The following is a 21,249-nucleotide window of genomic DNA, read 5'->3' as shown; positions in this document are numbered from 1 at the left end:
GAGCCACAGTCGCTGCTGACAAACTCCTTCTCTTCTCCCTTGCTTCTCACAGCTTCATCCTACCCAAATTCTCCTGACTCACCTTTTTTCTTCTCGGTGGGATCCTCATGAAGCTTCATCAATGGCCTGTTAACACCTCTGCCATTCCCAATCCCCTGGTTTGGCTCCTTTATAACAATTATAATGAAACGCACCTTTCTCCAGCCACCCTCTCCAATCCATGTATTTGCAATCTCCTTTGGTATCTTTGGCCTTAACATGGCCAATGCTGTATTTCTGATTTTTTCTCCACACCATCCTACCTATTCCCTCAATGATTCATTCTGCTACCATTTTTCATACCACCTGCAATTCATCCAGATTTGTGAAAATTACAGCACATCTTCTCTGGTGATATTTTCAAATCCCTTTTTATTTTTTTTCTCCCTGAAATGCTGATGCTTTAACTCAGCACTACTGATCCTGCCTGTTTAGTCCTCCCCCTCCAACACCCCTTGCAAACAGACCCGTTGGGACCATCCTGCCTTGCCCAGCAATTCCTCTGCTGCTTTTCTTTGACCCCACACATTCGGGCAGTTTGTGCCTCTATGCTCCTCTTTTTTTTTCCCCAAAATTTCCCTTTTCCCCCAAAACTCGCTGACCTGTGCAACAAGGCTGTGCCTTTTTTCTGGAAAAGACTCTTCCAGTAAATGTTAGTAGGAAATCAACCAGTTAATACTGCTTGAAGGGACAGCTAGGAATAATTATCGCCTTTCCGCTGGCAGGGATACAAACACACATCTCTGTCCCCGTCCTCTTCCTCCCACCCGCCTTTATTGCGAGGATCAGCTCCTGCTGACACCTGCAAACACACATTTTGTGGTTTCATCCTGCTCAGAGCCTCAGGCAGCGCAGTCACCCATTATTATTAAGGATGTTTCCCAACAAAAGCCTGTCACCTACCGATGAGACAATAGTTTCACAGGACAAAACTGGTCACGATAACAACGCTGATAAGTTTGCACAATAACCCGAAGAAAGACGGATCCGAATTGCCGCTGATTGCACTGACTTAATCACAGCGAAGGTTTTTCACAGGGGCTCCATGTGTGCTCTTCCCTTTTTTTGATTACTTAAAAAAAATATCTTCTTTTTTGCACAGCTAACTCTTTCAGTCCCGAGTTTGCACAGTGTTTTCTGGGGGAACATCTTTATCTTCCCAGCACAAAGAAATACTGATATTTCTTTTATTAAGACGGTCTTTTCTGCCCTCCACCTTCCTCATCACAGGAGCTGACTGCTCTCCACTTTATAAAAAACCAATGTGAGAGCTGCTAATTTCCCTTGAGCACCCCCTGAGTGTGAGAAGCTACAGAAGCACTGACAAACTCAGGGCAGGGAGAATCAGGCAGGGAAGGTTTCATTTTGCCCCTCTCTCGCAGGTGAGCCGCAGGGTGTAGGAATCCATAAAGTTAGAGGGTTTCAGGTTTGTGGGAAAGCAGACAGGCCTCAGTTATGACAGAATTGTTAACATTGCTGATGCATCTTGTTAAGCTGCAAGAAGACATGAGGAATAGAACAGTAGACTTTGTCAAGATCTTTGCATAGACAAAACTACGTATTATACAGATTCTGGAAAACAAACGGTTCCCGACGCATCCATCAGTGGTCCCGTCCTGTTCGTGTCTGTATATAGCTAGCTGGCGCACAGGGAAGGTTTCATTTTGCCCTTCTCTCACAGGTGAGCCACAGGGAAGGCTTCATTTTGCCCCTCTCTCGCAGGAGAGCCGCAGGGAAGGTTTCATTTTGCCCCTCTCCGCAGGTGAGCCGCAGGGAAGGTTTTATTTGCCCTTCTCTCACAGGTGAGCCTCAGGGAAGGTTTCGTTTTGCCCCTCTCTTGCAGGTGAGCCACAGGGAAGGTTTTATTTGCCCTTCTCTCACAGGTGAGCCTCAGGGAAGGTTTTATTTTGCCCCTCTCTCGCAGGTGAGCCGCAGGGAAGGTTTCATTTTGCCCCTCTCTCGCAGGAGAGCCGCAGGGATGGCGGAGAAGCAGCGGCCGCAGGTGCCCGCGGTGATGTACGAGCCGCACCCCGAGCGGTACCCGGAGCCCTCGGCGCCGCCGCTCGGCCCGGACGGTGAGCGGGGCCGGGAGGGGATCCCGGGCGCTCCCTGGGCTCGGTTTCCAGCTCATCACCGAGCACATGTGGGGCCCAGCCTTGCCAGGGTGCGACGGGTTTAGAAAGCACCTATGCCAGTGTACAAACCCCGGGGTGGGGGTAGGATCTCCTGATAGAAACATCATTAAAATGTTCCCGCGCCTTTAAAGTTCAAAATTCTCAGCACCCACAGTTCCAACTAATGGCAATAAATTTTAATTAATAAATTTTAGTTAATAAATTTTAGTTAATAATTTTAGTTAATAATTTTTAGTTAATTTTTTTAGTTTAGTTAATAAATTTTTAGTTAAAAAATTATTTACTTAATAATTTAGTTTAGTTAATTTTTTTTTAGTTAATAATTTTTAGTTTAGTTAATAATGTTTTTTAAAAGCCACGTGCTTTGTTGCACCTGTATCGCTACAACAATTTCATATTCCTAACGTGCAAGTGTTCAGCCAGCAAATTCCATATGTGGATGGGTTATGTCCTGCTTAAATTGTCATTAGTTTTAGAGTTCTGGCCTTTTCCCTGCGGTCCCGCTGGCCCAGCTGCCCTCCCCAGGCTCCCACAGGGATGCAGTGGTGACAATTCAGCTCCAGGGCTGCAGGAGGTGCCAGGAGCTGCTGCTCTCCTGGGTGGGCTTTTCCTCCCAAACCCAGGCACTGCCCTCACACCCACACAAGGGCCTCACAAAACTCCCCATCCTCAGTGATTGTTCCTTTTTTACCTTCTGCTGCTGAGGAAATTGCCATTTACTGGACAGGGCTGGAGAAAAAATCCAAATGGAGGATCAGGCAGTAACTAATAATGCTGGATGTGTCAGCCGTGGGCCTCTAAACCTGACTCATTTTCAGGGCACCTCGCCCTGATCAGCTCTCTCTGTAAATATTTTTGTCCTTAAAGATCTCTCTGGCCTTTTTCTAAGCTCAGCAGAGCTTGTGAGAGGCTCTGGAGAAGGAATCTCACTTGGAGCCCTCAGGCAAGGCACAGGCAGTGCCCACGCCCAGCACTGAGCTGCAGATCCTCCACTAACACACAGCAAGTGGGAGCTCACCTGTTCTAAGCACAGTCCTTTTCTAAATCAGAAGCAAATTATTTAGTTTTTCATTTTTTTTAGTCTTTTTCCCTACAAATAACACCTCCTAAAAATCAGACAAAAAACCAAACAGAAAACTCCTCAAAACCAAAAACTAAACACCAGCCCACCACCATGAAATCCAAATGCCATTGCAAATCTCTACCATTCTGGCAAACCATTCAAGAAAATATTGCTAAGATTTTTTTCACCTTTGCCACTGTATTTTATCCCACTCTGGAAAATCTGGTTTTAAATTCCATTTGTATCCCTGTGGGCTCATTAATTCCCTGGTTGCACCCCCATCATTTGTGGAAGGCTTGAGCACAGGCTGGACTCAGGGCTGCTCTGCCTGGGGCTGAGGGTTTCTCCAATGCTGCCCAGGCTTGACCAGCCAAGATTCCTCCTAGGGACTGTCCTCCTGTCCCAGAGCAGCCCTGGGTTTGGTGCCACATCCATCCACGCCAGCTGGCTGTAAAGCTTTTTACTTGGATTTATTTTGAATGTATTCATGAATGTATTTTTTTAATACAGTCATTTATTTCACCTCAGGTAGGCTGATTGCATTCTTAATTTGAAAGATTACCAAAAGAACTGAAAAAGCTTGAGGTGTCTTAGTCATCAGCTTCCCTTCTCCCAAAGCAAAAGGAAAAAGATATTTTAACTTTTTTTTTTCTTTCTAGAACAGAGTGTGATGAAATATCTTTTTTTGAAAGCTGATAAAGTTTGAACTAGTAAAAAGGCTCTAAATACTAAATAAGGGTAATTACCACTGAAGGTAGAAGTGCTGTGGGTCCCTTATCTGTGAAGTCCTTAAATTGAGTAGCATGACAGTGTTATGCTGGAATGATGGAGTTGCTGCCTTTCCTAAGAAATTATTTGGTTTCTCAGCTTTTATAAAAGCGAGGCCAGCCAGCCACTGCAGCTCTTCTGGCTTTGAGACCCCCTGAATCAGTTCTGTGGCTGCTTCTCCCTGTGCTGGGTTTGGCACTCCCTGCAGGCCCCTCTTGTCTCACTCCATGGGGTTTTTGGGAGCCAGAAGCTGTTGTTCCTTACACATTTTGCCCTGTTTTTCTTTGCACAGGGGGCTATGAGTATCCTTCTCCCCCGCCTTACTCCTACCGAGAAACCACCATCGTGGAGGAGCCCGGTAAGCCCCGGGCTGTGCCCTGACAGTGCAGCCCAGCCAGAGGGAAATGGGCTTGGTTTGGACATCCACACACAGGGTGGGAGTTTGCTGACCCAATCACAACCTCATAAGCTGGGAAATTTCCACAGAAATGTCAGAAGGTAAACTAAGGATAATAATACAAGGAGCTCAGACTTGATTTTCCAGCATTAGCCAATCTACACAAGTACCCATTAAAAAAAAACACCCCAAAACAAACCAAACCAAAAAGGCCAGAAGCCAGGGCTTTCAGAACAAATCATTTTAAGGCCAATGTTCCTGTTCTAGTCACCTTTATGAAGTGGAGAAGCTCAAAGGATTTGCAGAGGAAAGGCTTTGAAAAACAGTCAGTAACACATCATACAGGAGGAAAGGAGATATACATTTTTAAATATCCCTAAAACCAGAAGGCACTTGAACTCAGACATGCTCTATCCTATCTATCTACCAGATTCCTTCCCACTCCTCAAGTTTTGCCTCAGGCTACAGTGTGAAGTTGTACCCTAAACATGTTTTAGGATCCTTAAAATGGTATTTTTTTACTGAAAACATTTCTCAAAAAAATATCCTTCATGTATCTACAAGGGGTGTGCCCCTCAGGGAATATGATAGTCAAGTCTAGACTGCAAAAACATGAGCTGGAGACTAACTGAGAACAGCACCAGTAGCTGTAGCTACAAACACCTACAGCTCTTTTGTAGGTGTAAGAGTAACTGCTTTGATGAATTTCTCATAACTACTGAAAAGTTGATCCAGAAAGCTCCCCAACCTCCTTCAAATTTCTTCAGTGAGAACAAGGATTTTCATATCATTTTAAGTATCAGAAGACAAACCCTCAGTGTCAGAGTACATGCACAGAGGGTGGTGGGGACTGCCTTGGGACACACAGAATCAGCACAGTGGCTCTTAGGAATACACCTGAAATCAACAATAATAACACAGATGCCATGTTAAGAACCCCCATTCTCCCTATTTAGGCTTTATAATTTGCAAAATATTTCCTGTGCTTCTAATTTGGCTGCTTCTCCTCTCCTCCTGAACTCAGTTTATTTGGTGCCCCAGCCTCCCATCATCGTGGCAGGGATCTTCTCCAGCAAACCAACATCCACAATCTGTCCTTCCTGCCGCCAGCACATCACCACCCAGGTCACCTACAGACTGGGCAAGCTGTCCTACCTCCTGTGCACCAGCCTGTGCATGGTTGGGTAAGTTTTCATGGGCACTGTGCAGATAAGGCAGAAGGTTAAAAATGAGTAATTAAAAATCAAAATTCTAGTTAGTGCCTATACAGACAGTCTGCCCTTCTCCACTTGATGAGAAACCATCCTGTCCTTTCTAGATACAGTCATCATGGCTACAGGGGATGCAAACTTGCTAAATTTATCCCAGTATGTTTCACTTTTCGTAAGACAAGCAGAAATTAGTACAACACTGTCTAGTTCCCAACTGTAGTTTAGAATCAGGCTCAGGAACAGACTCATGCATATGTCAGAAGTGAAGAAGATAAATTTTTTGGAAGATACTTTAAACATTAATAGACTTGGGAAAGAAGGGGATTCACACAGTGAAAAGGCAAACAGAACAAGGCAGGGGAAATCACAGCTGTGGCCAGCAGAAAAGGGAAGGCAGAACTCATGCTGTGCATGTCCATCTCCCCTTTGGCTCCAGGTGCTGCTTCGGATGCTGCTTCGTCCCTCTCTTCATCAAGATCTTCAAGGATGCAGATCATTACTGCCCATACTGCCAATTTCACATTTATAGATACAAAAGACTATAGAAACAAACTTTATGCTACCAGATGCTGTAAAGCCTCTGCTTCCTAATGGCATAAGATTCTGCGCATAAAACTACTGCTAGGAAACTCCCAGGACTACACTTAGGTTCTGCAGCTCCCCTGCTGGTGAACCCACCCGGTAAACTCCAGTTTAGCACCACATGGTTGGACTGGCTATAAAACAAAAAACACTTCAAGACTAATTTGCACTATCATTTAATTTATGCTCTATTTGATTCGCTGTCCTGTGCTGTGAAGTTTCCAGCTGGTGAGTTCTTCAGCTCCTCTCAAATCTCCCACCCAGCTGGGACATAGACCCCTCTGGACCTCTCAGCCCACCACTAACCAAGGCTTGGACACGGATGTTTCAGAGAAGCTTTTACCTTCTCTGCACTGGAACTGACTGGCTGGGATTTCATCTCTCTGCTCTTTTCCCTGCAGGATCTACCCCTGCAGGGCTGTGGGTGGTACAGTATAGCTGATTATTTATTAACAAAACACTAAGTTATGAGACTGTCTTTACTCTGTTATGTATGAGGTAAGAAAATAAACCTGTTATTGTTCACAGTGCTGGCAAATCTGCTGTGTGCATTGCTGCCATGCCCTGTTGCACCCTGAGCAGACATGCAGGTCACTGGGACACCCCCTTTGCATCAACAAGTGACAATGCAAAAGGCAAACACACAAAGAAGAAAAATCAGCAAACACAGCCTGAAAAAAGTCACCATAACACAAGGCCTTTATTTTACCTCTCAGCCTTCTCACTGCAGTGCATCATCTCCCAAAGCAGGACTTATTAGACTTCACCTCCACACAGAGCTTCACAGTCACTTACCTTGTGCAATCAAATATCTGTAATTACAATGCCCAGGAGGTGCCCAGACCCTTCTCAACACTGACAGCAGCAGCAGCTGCAGCTTATTGCTGGCTGGAAAAATAGACAGAGGAAGAGAAGAAACTCGTGCATTTCCATGCTATGGCATCATCAATGCTTTCACATTGGCACATGGATTGCTGAGGGCAGGGGGATGTGGGGCAGTAGCACTGGGGCTGCTCCCCAACCCTGCTCTGGGCACCGGGGCTGCACTACCGGGCACCTAAAGAGCTGAAAGAGATCCTCATCCAAACTGTGCAGGTGTGTGACCACGCTCCCTGTGCTGTGACCAGTGTCCCTGCAGTGTCCCTGTCCCTGTGCAGTGACAGCAACATCCCTGCAATGGCCACTGCCCCTGTCCCTGTGCTGTGATTGGTGCCCTGTCCCTGGTGGGTCAGTGTCCCTGTCCCTGCAGTGACCAATGTCCCTGTGCTGTGACCAGTGTCCCTGCAGTAACCAGTGTCCCTATCCCTGCAGTGTGACCAGTCCCTGTCCCTGCAGTGACCAGTGTCCCTGTCCCTGCAGTGACCAATGTCCCTGTGCTGTGACCAGTGTCCTTGCAGTAACCAGTGTCCCTATCCCTGCAGTGTGACCAGTCCCTGTCCCTGTGCAGTGACCAGTGTCCCTGTCCCTGCAGTGACCAATGTCCCTGTGCTGTGACCAGTGTCCTTGCAGTAACCAGTGTCCCTATCCCTGCAGTGTGACCAGTCCCTGTCCCTGTGCAGTGACCAGTGTCCCTGTCCCTGCAGTGACCAATGTCCCTGTGCTGTGACCAGTGTCCCTGCAGTAACCAGTGTCCCCCCCTACCATCCCTGCTGCAGTACCAGTGTCTTCCCCGTGACCATGTCCCTGTCGCTGTAGTGACCAGTGTCCTTGTGCAGTGTCCCTCTGCGTGGTCGTCCCTGTCCCTGCAGTGACCAGTGTCCCTGTGCAGTGTCCCTGTCCCTGCCCGGGCGCTCACAGACTGCGGCCGCCGTCCCGGGGCACCGCCCGCCACCGCCCCCTGCCGGGCATGGGGCGCACTGCGCGCTCCGCCCGCGGGGGCACCGGGGCAGGGACAGAGGGAAAGGGGCAGGGACAGGGACAGAGGGAAAGGGGCAGGAACGCGGGCAGGGACACCGGGAAAGGGGCAGGAACACTGAGTCAGATCAGAGTCCCCAGCAGCTCCTCCGGCGGCTGGCACAGCGACACAGCAAAGGCAAGTCCTGGCTGTTGGACACTGTGGGGTTGACGGCAGCTGTTAGAAAAGAGCTTCAGGAACGGCTCTGCCACCAGCCCTGTGACCCTAAGCCAGCTGTCACAGTCTGCCCCACAAACTGCCCCTGCTGAGCTGATCCCAGTTCAGTTAAGCTAGGCTGGGCATACGCACTGATTTTTACTTCAACACCTGCACCACTGCAGCCTTTAGACCACAGAAACCTCAGTCTTCAGACAGTGAGACACAAAGAAATGTAATAAATACATGTAAAAACTGTTAAAGAACCATTTTCCCAGGCCTACATGAAAGCCAGCGCCAACTCTCTGCAGCCCCCTCAACACCCAGCCACCCCCAGAGCAGCTGCCCCAGCTTTCACTCCTGTACCAAGGTCAGGAACTGTCCCCCAGTCACCCAACCTGCTGTGACCTGATGGAACACAAACCCTCAAGGATGAAAGGCACACAGATGGCAGCACAACAGGTTTTACCAATTCACACATTTTTTTTAGGATGTTAAGATTTTTCTCTATTTTAAAATGTGGCTGTGAAACCACAAGTGTCGCTGTTAATTAGTGGTAAATAATGCACCAAGTCAGTGACATTAATCAGGAAAGGTGTAAAACCCAAATCCACATGAATATACACATAGCAAAGAAATAATATAAATATATGACTCGAGGTGTGCAAGAGGTATTTAACAATAGTCAGGACATTTTTACACCACTATTTATAAGTACAATAGTTTTACACAACTATTTAATAAAAAAATAAAAGCTTTCAGCAAATAGCAAATTTAATTTCCTGCTGTGCGTGGTATACAGCTAACTTCAACATCACCTGGGACAGAAATTAAATAGAATACAGATTTGGAGCCAGATTAGGACATATCACATGTGAACATTTCCCCCTTTTTCTGACCCCAAAGACCACACAGGTTTAACAGCCAACAATAAATGACACTTGCTACTCTCACATCAAACAGTGACACTCTGCACCTCAGTGTTTCAGGAAAAGCAAGGGCTCAAAATGTGGAAGCTGAGGTACAGGTCAGAATTTACCTTCTTGTAGGGGGACAGAATGTAAGTAAACAAAGGTAGTATAGAAAGTAATCTTATCCCCTAAAGAGTTGCAGCTGGGTTAATTATTAAAGATTAGGAGCAGGCCTGATTTTAACAGGCCACAGCTGTAGCCAATAAGAAGTGTTATAAAAGAGTGGAGTGGTTGGTTGAGGGGATCTGGAGTCAGTTGGCTGCTGCCAGAATAAGGAAGAGTCAGTGCTTAGAGGAGATGCCCATGAGAAACGTCATGGAGGTACGAAACTCTAGCAATATGGAACCTTTGCAATGTAATGACAACACTTTCTGGCCAGCACACCTTACATTAGTAATGCCATTCCTAGCACACAATTGAGCTGCATTTTGTAAACTTCATCTACTCGATCTAACCAAAATCTTCCTGAGTTCTGAGTGACCCAAGAGCTGTAACTCCCACTCCTCTCCAAAACAAAGAGCCGAGACACCAAAGCAGTGTTTACCCCGGGCTATTTTATTTACAATATGTACAGTTCCTACAGAAAATGACTGCTCACAGAGGATTTCACACAGCAACCCCCAGGCGTGGCTCCGATGGGCGCTGCAGCCAGCGCGGCCCCGCGGTCCGAGCTCCGGGGCCGGCTGGGGATGCTGCAGGGGGCCGCTGGCACAGCACAGGGACGCTGGCATGGGGACACCGCTGGCACGGGTGGGGATGCTGGCCGAGCTGGAGGGCAGCAGCTGAGGTAGATCCGGGATGCGGGAGGCGCTCGCTCTGCTCGTCCTGCCCGGGGGGCTGTGCCAGCCTGTGCCAGCCTGGGCGGGTGAAGGGGCTGGGGCTGGCTGGCACTCTCTGGTCAGCAACTCTCACTGCTGTGATCTGCTCAGATTTCACAGAATGCTTTGAACTCCTTCAGGATAAAAGGCACTATGTAAATCTACAGGAACCACACTCTGTTTTGGTAGGGAGAATTCGGATGGGCTGTTAACATGTTGCTCTGATGCTGCGTACCATGAGATTACATCCTTATTGCTTAACACTTATATTACATTACCTTAATTTAATGCATTCACTGTGTATTATCCAGATAATTCCAAAATCTAAATAAAGAAATGGAAAGCATGGCAATTTTGAAGAATATATTCTTATAATTTTTTAAATGAACTAAACAAGCATACTGCACCTGAGAAACCCTCCTGTCCTCCTCTTCATAGGTGTTTCCACATTTCAGTAACAAGTTACTTGTGCTCCAAAACTTTTTTTTTCCAGAAAATCCTTCAGTAATTCATAACTGCATATGGAATGCCTCAAAGTATGGACATCACCAAACTAGTGTGGGAATAGCACAAATACTGAAGCACATAAAATCCAGTCATCTAAAACCCAGAAGGCACCCAAAATCTACTGTTAGTGGCTTTTTCTTCTGAAATAGGAAGGATTGTGTTTCTTAAGATAGTCCTAAAAGCTGCCACCATCCCATAAAAGAATGTGAAAACGTAGTGACATTCAGATACAAGCTCAATTTCATATCAGTCTCAACAACACTAAATATAACCAGGGCTTACTACTGCTGACCAGAGCCTCTGATTCACAGGAACAATTCTGAAACTAATCCTGACATTTACTGAAAGCCTTTAGAACAATCCAAGTACCAGTAAAAACAGCCCTGGGATGGTGCAGTTGTCACCAGCCTGTGGAAATGCAAAGCAAAGGAAAGCTTTCTCACTTAAGGCATGCCAGTTAAGCACTTCCCTCTATGCTAACCTACACACACAGACAGCAAAACAAAAGTAAACAACTAGTTTGCCTTGACTGGAAATAAGAGACAGTTAAAACCACTCCAAGATACAAACTAAAAAGAGAATCAAACATTCCTAGAACTTGCACCTTCTGTTTTGGTTATGAATACAGGGAACACATTACAGAGGGAATCTATTACTCTATGGAAGGACCTTACCTTTAGAGACTCCAGATTTCACTTTACACCATTTATAATATTAGACTTGAGAATCTGGACCACAAAATTTTATACAGGCAGGCAGAGTCCAGTCTACCACAAAGACTCTACTACAAGCTTTACAAACAAACTAGTAAAATAATTTTTCCATTTGTCTTTTTTGTACATGGCTCCTTTCCTGGAAAACCTTTTATTTGTTAAGCTCAAATGTGACTTGTTAGGATGTAAAAAAACCAAACCCCACAAAAAACCTCCAAACCCCAACTATTAAACAGAAACCCCCACAAAGTTTCCCCAAAACAACAAATGAGGATTGTACAATTGTCAACACTTAAGGAAAAAGAAAACCACACCTTTAGCAAAATCTCATTAATGAAAACATTTCCCAAAACTCTATTTCCAAGGAGAGGAGAAATCTTCTTCAATGTCCATGTCATCACTCATCAAAAAAAATTTTATAGAAAATTTTATTCAACATACAACATTTTCCAGCAAAAAAAGGCAATATACAGGAAGAGGAGTTGTACACTGCGGCTACAGAAACAAAATAAAATACTGGAAAAGAATGTAAAATTAAGTGTGAATTGCTGATTCTATCTTTACTGCACTCAAAACTAGACACGCGGCTGGCATTAGCTCCAAAGAAAAGGAAGCAGTCTGGGGATTGAAATAAAACTACACACAATGAATATCAACATCAGTGAAATTCACTTGCAGACTCACCCAATAAAATTAACCTCCAAGTGTTAAATTGTACATGTTCATTCATTAAATATACAATTGCTTTTTTCAGGTTTTTTTTTCTTCTTTTTTCATTTTTTTTCCTCCTTTTTTATACAAAGTCAACAGCTTACTAAACACTAGTGAGCATGCCCTCTGTGCTAAAAGGCTAGTTCTTGTGTTTTCCCCATCTCTTCCCATGGTAACTAAATTAATGATATTTATAATCTTTTCACTTGCTTTTGCCAACTTTTGAGTGTCATTCTATTTGCCAGAAGATGGCATAATCAATCGCAACGGTATTCCTCAGTGGTTGGAAATTTCATAAAAAGACCCAAATATCTCTTTTTAGGACTCGGGGCATCCACTTGGTAAAACAGGATGCAAAGTATTGACTAAATTAAATGAAAACTAGTTTATTAAAAAAGATTCTATGAAGCTGGAGGAGACAAAAATCCCGAATAAGTGCCAACAATGTACACAATAAAGTAGAGATTGCTATTTATTGATGATGTGAGTTTTTCTTTTGCATTTACAAATGCACAAAAATGTCATTTAAAGTATAACTGAAGGAAATAAATCTGATGTGAGTCTAAACATAAGACTTACTAGCTGCAGTGATGGTGAACACCACACGGGAAGGGCAGCCAGTCAGCTTATGCCATCTATAAACGTACTACAGACAAATAATTTTGCCAATGTCAACTGTTCTACTAAACTCTTCCCTCATTATGCTGACAATTGCCTTGCATTACGTTTACCATAAAATAACTCTCATTGGCATCCAAGCTTTTATAAAAACACCTTCATTTTGCTCAAAAAGGGCAGTCAATAGATACAGAGAAGCCAAACTGAACAGCCTCAACAAAATAAAATTAACATCAGCAGCAAATCCTCTTGCTGAAGACTTCAGATATAGTGCACGTGTACCAAAGTTCTACAGTTGTTAAAAAGGTGCACACACACACTTATTTTTGTCCCTTGCCTTGACAATCTGGTTAAGTAAGTCAGTTATGGATTTTAATAGCTTTTTCAAGGTAAGTGTAGCGACTTCTCTTTGGGGCTTTATTGAAATGGTCAAGCCCTAGCCATGGCCTTGGATGAGACATGTTGCCTAGAAAAGAAAAGAGAAAAAAATAATGAAGTTTTAAGATTAAATTGGAAAAATGCTTCCATTACACAAACTAGTCCTGTGTGCCCTGCCCACAGTGTGCTGGGCATCATGGGGAGGGCAGAGCAGCCCCACAGCCAGAGGGGCAGGGTTTTCCTTCCAGCAGCACATCCACAGCTCCTTCTGCAGCAGGTACCTGCTTTTTGTCTTCTTCAGCCACCTACAGGACTTTATAGCAGTGAAGGCTGTGCTAAAGCTAGATAAGCACTGTTATGGCCAGAGGCACATCACAGTACCAGCTTCCACCAAAGTACTGTTCCGAACAGGGAGGATCTGCCATTGAAACATGACAACCAACAGTATTTGCCATAATCTCTGCTATCCCTATCACCTGGTTTAACTGGGAATATCTGTTTAATTCATGTAAAATGCAAATAATGCTAATTAAGAAATCATGAAACTGACCCTCCTCTTTATTTTCTAAGAAAAAACCCTAGTCACTTAGATTGCAAAGAAAATATACTGATTTTTTTCATTTGTTCAACCCAATATTATTTATTCTACTGCTAATTTTAATGAAAAACCACACGTTTTTCATTAAGAAGTACACGTCCACATACTTCTTGCAAATGGAAGAAATTCTCTTTTAAGATGTTCGCAATGCAGAGCATCCAATGTTCTTTGAAGTGAAATGATAAAGGCAGAAACTAAAGAGGCCCCCAGCAAGGAAAGTACATTCTACATTCAAAGCCATCAGCTGCAACCACTAAAGCATAAAACACATGACCTTGTTGGTTGCCTGCATCTGCATTTTGTGATATATTTTCTTCAATCAAAATTATTTTGGTTTTTTTTCCTTGTTTGACATAATGGTCAATATCAAATTAAAAGAGAACTGCCAATCTTAGTAGGAGAATTTGAATGTTTCTGAAGAAAGAAATGAGATTCTATACAGTTGGTGTCAGCACAGTCACAGCTATAGTTAGTGTGCCTTGGCAACAGCAGAGGGACACTACTGACATCAGCTGTGCCAATCAAACTGTGCAATGCCCCATCTTAGGTTCCATCAGTCCAGTGTGTGCTAAAATTTGGCATTTGTAGAAATTAATTCTATCAAAGTACATTCTATCACAAGGGCGAATTCCATGAACTCTCAAATTAAAACCTTTTGCTCTCACATTCCCTACAATTCCTACAAACAGTTCAAGCTCTCCCTTCTCCACATTCTGTGCCTTTGACCTGGTCACCTGGTTGGTTTTTCAAGCTGTTTTGGCACCACTGGCTCTGCCTTGCTCACCAAGTCCATCAGTTCATTCCAGACTATTGCCTTTCCCTCCCTGACCCATGAGGGATGACTCCTAGAATAAAATCAGGACTCTGTCTGCTCTGCCCACACCAGAGAGAGTTTGTCTGTCTGTGGAGAAATGCCCACCTCCAAGCTGACCATCCAGAGACCCTTCACAAGTAGTGCCCAGAGGTGACTGTGACACACTCATGGGCTCTGGGGTGACTTGTGCACTCACAGCTCTGGCAAGCCAAAGCCTATCTGTGCTACCCACACAACAAAAGGATTGTTTGCTAGGCTCCTGCAAGTGCCCAGTAATAACACAGGTCTAACTCTCTGCAGGTTTTGAAATAAATGGACAATTACAGGACTTCTTTACAGCTGTTACATCAATCCAGAGCACAGCTGGGAAAAAATGGAGAGAGCTTGATCCTAGCAAAACCTGCCAATAAAAACCAGAATTCCTAATTGTCAGAAAAATAGAACTGCAAAGAGTCAGTGCAACTCACAGAGAGGAACACTCAGCTAAGCTGGGAGAAGAAACCCCAATGAATTCAAGCGTTTGAACGGATCCCTGACTGTGGATGCAAAGGTGCCATTCCCAAACAGAACTCTCCAAAGAAGAAAAGGAGAGATTTGGATTTAGAAGCACTACTGCAGATTGCCCAGAGGAGCTGCAGTTGTCCCAGCCCTGGAAGTGTCCAAGGCCAGGTTTGATGGGGCCCTGAGTGACTGGTCTGATGTGTGGCATCCATGGCAGCAGGGTGGAATGGGATGATCTTTAAGGCACCTCCCAGCCCAATCCATGCTATGGCTATGAAAACACTCCTGTGGTGGAACTCCTGAAGGATTAACCTGGTTTCTCCCATGTGTAAATGTCTAAGAAAATAGAGGTTTAAATGTCAGTCAAGTAAACAAGGTGACAGCCCATCCAGAGACAAATTTAGAATGGAGCTGAATTTGTACCTTGGTGACTCATTCCTTATGGAAAAAAAAATCTAAACAGCATCTGACATATTTAATGTTCTTGTTACAATCTTCAGATTCATTGAGGATATGAAGAATAAACAAGAATCAAATATGCAAGGGGGTAGATGAACAATAAAGACAAGGTGCAACTGATGCTATAAAGTGTTTTATACTGACACTGGACCCATTTGGTCATTCACATGCAATCTTTTAACTCAAAAGGAAACAGATTACTTATCTATATGCCTACAAAATACATTTTCTTGGACTAACACATTCATGTAACACTGCTCAGTGTGCACACTGGTGTATATAAATACTTGTTTGGTCACTACATCTAATGTATGTCATGCAAAAAGAACAAACTCTCTGCACCCTGAGTTGAGAATGAACGCATTGTAACAACTGGCAGAGCAGCTTCAGCAGGCCAAAAGAAAAGTGAGGTTGTCTAAAAACTTACCAGGTTGGGACTCAAAATCTTTCAAGTTCACTTCATACTCATCTTCGTTGAGATACTGGTGTCGGCCCATCATTACAATGGCAAATTTAAACTATGCAAAGAAAAAAAGAACCTCAAAAACCAAGTGGCAGAATATGACACTAAAATTAAGCCTTCAAGTCTAAGTTCACAGTCTAACTTGCAGCTGCTTATAAGTAAAAAACTTGTAACTTCAAATTTTAACTTTCAACTTCAGGAGTTGAAACTTGTAACTTTCAACTTCAGGAATTGAAAAAGGCCAATCCTGGTTAAAACCCCCATCAACAACCTGGATAATGGGACAAAATAAATGCTCAGGAAATCATGAACCATATCCTGGAATACTGTGTCCAAGTTCAAGCCCTCCAGGGAAAAAGACAGGGCAACAAACCGCAGCAAGTGCAGCAGCAGTCCAGTGAGACTGTGAGAGGACTGGGGGGAACCTGGCATTCAGGAACCTCTGGGAAATGGGTTCTGCTCAGCCCAGAGAAGAAAAGGCTGACAGGGTATCTACAGTTTTCCACCACCTGAAGGACGGTGCACAGGAGCAGGCTCTTCTCAAAAAACTGCACAGAGGTGACCTCCACAAGTTGCAAAATGAAACATTCTGATTATGTGCAAGGAAAGCAAAGGCTTCCCAGTGATAGTGGAAATACTCTAAAACACAGTGTCCAGAACAGGGCAGAATTCCCACCCTTGGGAGTTTGCAAATTGCAACTAAAAAGCCCTGCATAACCTGACTGAGTCACGTTCTGCTCTGAACAGGAATATGATGTGGGGGTGGCTTCTAAAGGTCCCACACCAGCTACACTTTTCTGGGTTACTTTAATGTTTTGCAGAATATTTCTCTTGATGCAGTACAGAAATACTGATCCTACCCATTCTAACTAATTAGTCCTAGAAAAAGCATTATTTCAGTCAAGCAGCTGTTCTATCACAAAAAATCAACACTCATTGGAAGTCTGGGGTGTTCCAACCTACTACAATAAACTCATTTAAGGTTTACAGTCAGCAATAAAAACTCTCCCAATTTGAAATTACCTTCTCAAATTCTTTTTCTTGTATGTCCAGCATTGTCTGAATCCGCTTCATAACCTCTCTGAAGTGTTCACCCTAATAATTACAACAAGATTTTTAATGTAAAAAAAAATCTAGGAAAAAGAAAGGAAGCTGTTGGTATTTCCTGCTTTAAGCTTCATTGAAATAGGTTGCCTCAACGTTATTTACAAAATCACACAAGTGTCAACATCATTCTCTACAATATGGAACAACATCAGGCAACTTGCTCTACATTCAGGAACTTTAAGTTTATTGATTTATCATTACACAAACTGCCCCATAAATTGCCCAGGCACCACCACTGATATGTGCAAGTTAGGTTAAGGTTAAATAGCAAAAATCAGAAAATTAGCAGCAAAACAGGAATTTGTAAAAAATCCTCCATATTCTTGCTAAGCTTGTGGCTACTTTTTGTAGTATGTTTCTGCTCCCTGTCTATGTAAAGTGACCAAAAAAGTGACAGATACTGTCAACTTAAAGATGAATAAAATATATTAACTGTCGGAACAAGGAAATGCAGAACAAATGGTTTTCACCAAAAATCACCAAACAAGTGTTACTCTTTGATCAAAAATATGGAAATTAGTAAAATTATAGTTTTAGAGGTAGAGAAATATGGACACATTTCTCATTCCCAAATTTTTCAAGTAGGTAATTTTCATACAAAGTAACATACATGAACCAGAAAAAGCTTAGAAGGAAATGGCTAACTGCTCCCAGAAATACACTTTGATATTAAGAGAATCAGGGTGACATTCAGCTGGAGCAGCACCACAGGAAAAACTTGAGAATTTAAATTAAGCTTTCAAAATTAGCTTTTGTTCTTGTACCAACTTTCAGCCCTAGAAGATAAAGCACATGAAATTACAGAAGGGATGAAATGCAAAGTCATCTCAAAGTGATGGAGAAAGCAGGCCCATTTTCCATTAGCCAGTCTCAGTGAGAGCAACCATGGCAGGGCCACTTTGGCCAACAACTCTGCACTGCAGATACTCAAGTGCTGCTGGAAATAGGGTTCTGATTTGTTGGGGGATTCTGCAGGGGGCAGGGGATGGCAGCTGCTGCCAAGTGACAGCTTTCTAGGTGTTCACAGGCTCACTGAAACACTGGACAACCTGGATATGCAAAAGGAATTGAGCTGGGAAATGACTGAACCATAAAAAGGCAAAGATTGGGCAGAACCTTTGATACAAGAGCTGTATTTTCCTACACATTTCCTACATTAATGCATTTCTTCAACAGTATTTATAGAAAACATCCTCAGTATAATCCCACAGGAAGAAAAAGGGAGGCATACTGCACCTGGTGTATCCTCAGCAAGAATGGAATTCCAAATGTCCCGAAAACCTCTTTGTGGAAATGTGCCACTGTGATTAGCATCTCATTTTCTTTATCTATATCTACCTGGTCCAGAGGAATTTCCTAGATCCAGACAGAGAATTGTGACTCCAATCAGTTACACTTTCACAAAAGGAAACTAATGCTTTGAAGTTATTTTTCTAGTTATTAAGAAACTGAAAGCATTATTGATGTACTGTTATGATTTCAAACAATTCTATTAAAAAACAATTAAAAGAGCCATGTTGTTTGACAGAGTCTTTTACCAGAGTCCCTCATCCCTGGCATGACAGCACTTCAGCTTCCCCTACTCAGGAAATATTCTCCTGGCTTCCCTGAATGGCTTTTTTGACAAGAAATCTTCTATCAGTGCAGAACTAGCTGACAGTAACACAGGCCTCTTGCCAGCTCCTCATTACAGTTTACACTGGGAACTTTTTTTTTTCATTTCTGATCTTTGAAGCAAGTTAGTAGATCTAAATGATGAGATGTTTAGAAAAAAAAAAGATCACATGTTAAGTATCAAATTTGCTTCAAGAACCTTAAGTGTAACAGAAAAGGAAACAAAACCTTCTAGAATATTACACTACAAAAGTGAGTTCTAAGCATAAACATTTCTATCATGAACTCTCAAACAAACCTTGGAACTACTGCCAAGACATTAAATGTCCTTTGGACAGGCTCTGGCAAAGTCTTCATGTATTGTTATAAAAACATTTGTAAAAATGAAATCATGAAACCATTATAGGGAAACAGATGGAACAAAGGACGATCTTTTTAAAAGCATTATCTTTAAAACTACATATAATATCATCATGTAATCTTAATACAAACATCACAGTATTTGAAGATCAGCACCCAGAAAAAGAAAATTACCAGCTGAAATAGTTTTCTCTCTCCAAGTCAGGTTTTAAAGCTTCTCTAAGACAAGCACAACTTACCTCTATTCGAAACGTTCGACTTGTTGCAGGTGACAAACACTCTAACAGCTCATCCTCCTGATGGACACCAATTATTTTGTAACTTACAATTTCTAGCAGCCTTAAAGATAAACAGAAAAGTATTTTTAGAAAGTTAATTTAAAAAATTCAATGCAACATTTCTTTCTCAAATCTTGAGAGAGATTAGTGTAGAACATACACTGATGCTGCTATTGTATTTATAAAATTCTAAATTCAATCTTTAGTAAAAATTAAGCAGTAAAGCCATAAGAGGTTAAATTATTTCTGGCTCATGACAAAAAGCCAGGATGTGTCATTAAAAATATAGATTCCTAGTGGAGATTATTTTATATAACCTCTTTAGATGCCCTCACTTTTAACCCCTGTAACTCCTGAGAAGTGAATAGCATGAAATGCTTGGATTTGAAACAATAAGTCATGACTAACAAATGCAACTGATGACACTCAAGGATGTAACTTTATTAAATACAAAATAAATGTGTAAAAAATATATTTATAGTTAAGAAGAACTCTTAACAGTGGCAATCTGGAAGATTTTAACACAATATTACACTTCATCTGTTAATAATGGTATCTACAGTATTTTAAATTCTACAGATATTTTGCTGCATAAAATTTACATGATCACAAAGAAGTCAGAATCTTCCTCCTTTACCTTAATTTCCCTGAACCTTTTTCAGAGAGTTCTACAACTTTTTTACATTCTTCTAACAGGTCCCGCACACACCCATGCTTATCTGGATATACTGTTATTTCCTGTGGAATTTGAAACACAAAAATCATTAGAAAATCTGAAAAAGTAAACAACCACATTAAAGCACAGAACACAGTGGACTGTTCCCCTTAACCACCCATCTTGAAAAGATAACTGAAGTCAACGCCTATGTCATCTTCAACATTTCTGTTAAGAGATCTGATGGTTTTTTTACATCTTTTTGGGCTCTTTGGTTTTTTTGCTGTGTTGTTAGATTTACATCATGAAAAACTTTGTTCTAATTCTCAGGGGTTACTTAGGGGGAGACCCATAACCACAGCCGTACCAGCTCTGACACAGAAATGACAGCAAGTGTGTAATGGCTTCACTCACCTCTTCCCTAAACTGGCTATTTAGCCATATGCATTTAAAACTTCTTCTGTTTTCAAAATCAGTTATCTTCATTTTGAGCTTAAGAAAGAAAAGAAAAACACTTTAGGCATACTTTGAATAGGGCAGAATTATTTTTATAACTCACTCCAATAAAAAGAAAAGACTCTTACCTGTTGATAGTAGAGTTTTTTCGGTTGCCTAGGCTTGAAGAACTGCAGAAGATCTCTTAAAGTACCTTCATAATTATGTCTAAGAGGATTACCAGGGCCATCCCTATAACTACAGAAGGAAAGAAAACATGTTCTTAAAATCCATCTCTTCAAAATCCATTACTGCTAAGCACATTGAAGCACCAAGAACATTTTTATTACTGGCTTCCAGTTTCACATAATTGCTAACAAAGCCTAAGCAGCACAACATACAGAACGACAGTGATTTTTACACACAGCTGGGCTGTGGGAACAGAAAACCATTCAGGGTGTGTGCTAACTCTCCTGGATGTTTACAAGCTCCCTGATGTCAGTGCTGCAGACTGGCAGACCTACATTCCTCTGAAATTACTGGCATAGCAGCACGCGCTCTGGATTGTGAAAGGTTAATTTGTGGAGCCATATGACACAGCAAATTCCACAGTGACCACAGCACTGCAAACTACAAAGAGCTACTAAAATTCTCACTGATGATGAAGGGAGATAGCCTCAGGTAACTAAAGAGCATCTACATTTCCATGAATACAGAAAGCTGTAAGTTTTGTGTGTGCATTATTCCTGAAGCACATACACAGAGCTATAACACACTACTTTCTGCTCTAGTTTTATACAGATTCAAGTCTAGTTTTACACAAAGATGTGTAAAACCACCACTTTAACCACAAATATCCCTTTGAGCACCTGAGAACTCGTTAGAATGTTGTCATCTTCATAAAACCTCATTTGCAGACTTTGAGGGAGGAGGGGAGAATTCATTGAAGTAACTTCTGCATTTAAACTTGTGAAATCAGCAAAAATACTGCTTTTATGTGCATT

At 42.5% G+C, this 21,249-nt stretch overlaps 2 protein-coding genes across 2 annotated transcripts in view; one reads left to right on the top strand and one right to left on the bottom strand.

Annotated features, from left to right (window-relative positions):
- Positions 1 to 2,017: 2,017 nt before the first annotated feature.
- LITAFD (LITAF domain containing) lies at positions 2,018 to 6,158 on the top strand. The gene is made up of 4 exons (XM_030958463.1): positions 2,018 to 2,114; positions 4,298 to 4,363; positions 5,427 to 5,586; positions 6,050 to 6,158. Exons 1-4 carry the CDS (start codon positions 2,018 to 2,020, stop codon positions 6,156 to 6,158), a joined length of 432 nt encoding a protein of 143 aa, XP_030814323.1.
- A 5,510-nt stretch (positions 6,159 to 11,668) lies between these two features.
- The window catches only part of USP7 (ubiquitin specific peptidase 7), a 69,795-nt gene continuing 60,214 nt past the window's right edge, over positions 11,669 to 21,249 (bottom strand). Inside the window, exons 24-31 of the mRNA XM_030958560.1 lie at positions 20,395 to 20,503; positions 20,225 to 20,302; positions 19,793 to 19,893; positions 19,117 to 19,216; positions 18,140 to 18,259; positions 16,820 to 16,891; positions 15,761 to 15,851; positions 11,669 to 13,049 (exon numbers count right to left, since the gene is read on the bottom strand). Coding sequence (XP_030814420.1) covers positions 12,943 to 13,049; positions 15,761 to 15,851; positions 16,820 to 16,891; positions 18,140 to 18,259; positions 19,117 to 19,216; positions 19,793 to 19,893; positions 20,225 to 20,302; positions 20,395 to 20,503 — 778 coding nt within the window. The 3' untranslated portion in view covers positions 11,669 to 12,942. The remainder of the gene's footprint in view (positions 13,050 to 15,760; positions 15,852 to 16,819; positions 16,892 to 18,139; positions 18,260 to 19,116; positions 19,217 to 19,792; positions 19,894 to 20,224; positions 20,303 to 20,394; positions 20,504 to 21,249) is intronic.

The sequence above is a fragment of the Camarhynchus parvulus genome, chromosome 14 (assembly GCF_901933205.1).
Source record: "Camarhynchus parvulus chromosome 14, STF_HiC, whole genome shotgun sequence".
Lineage (NCBI taxonomy): Eukaryota > Metazoa > Chordata > Aves > Passeriformes > Thraupidae > Camarhynchus > Camarhynchus parvulus.
The sequence above is the reverse complement of the archived record's forward strand: the minus strand, read 5'-3'. Positions and strand labels throughout refer to the sequence as shown.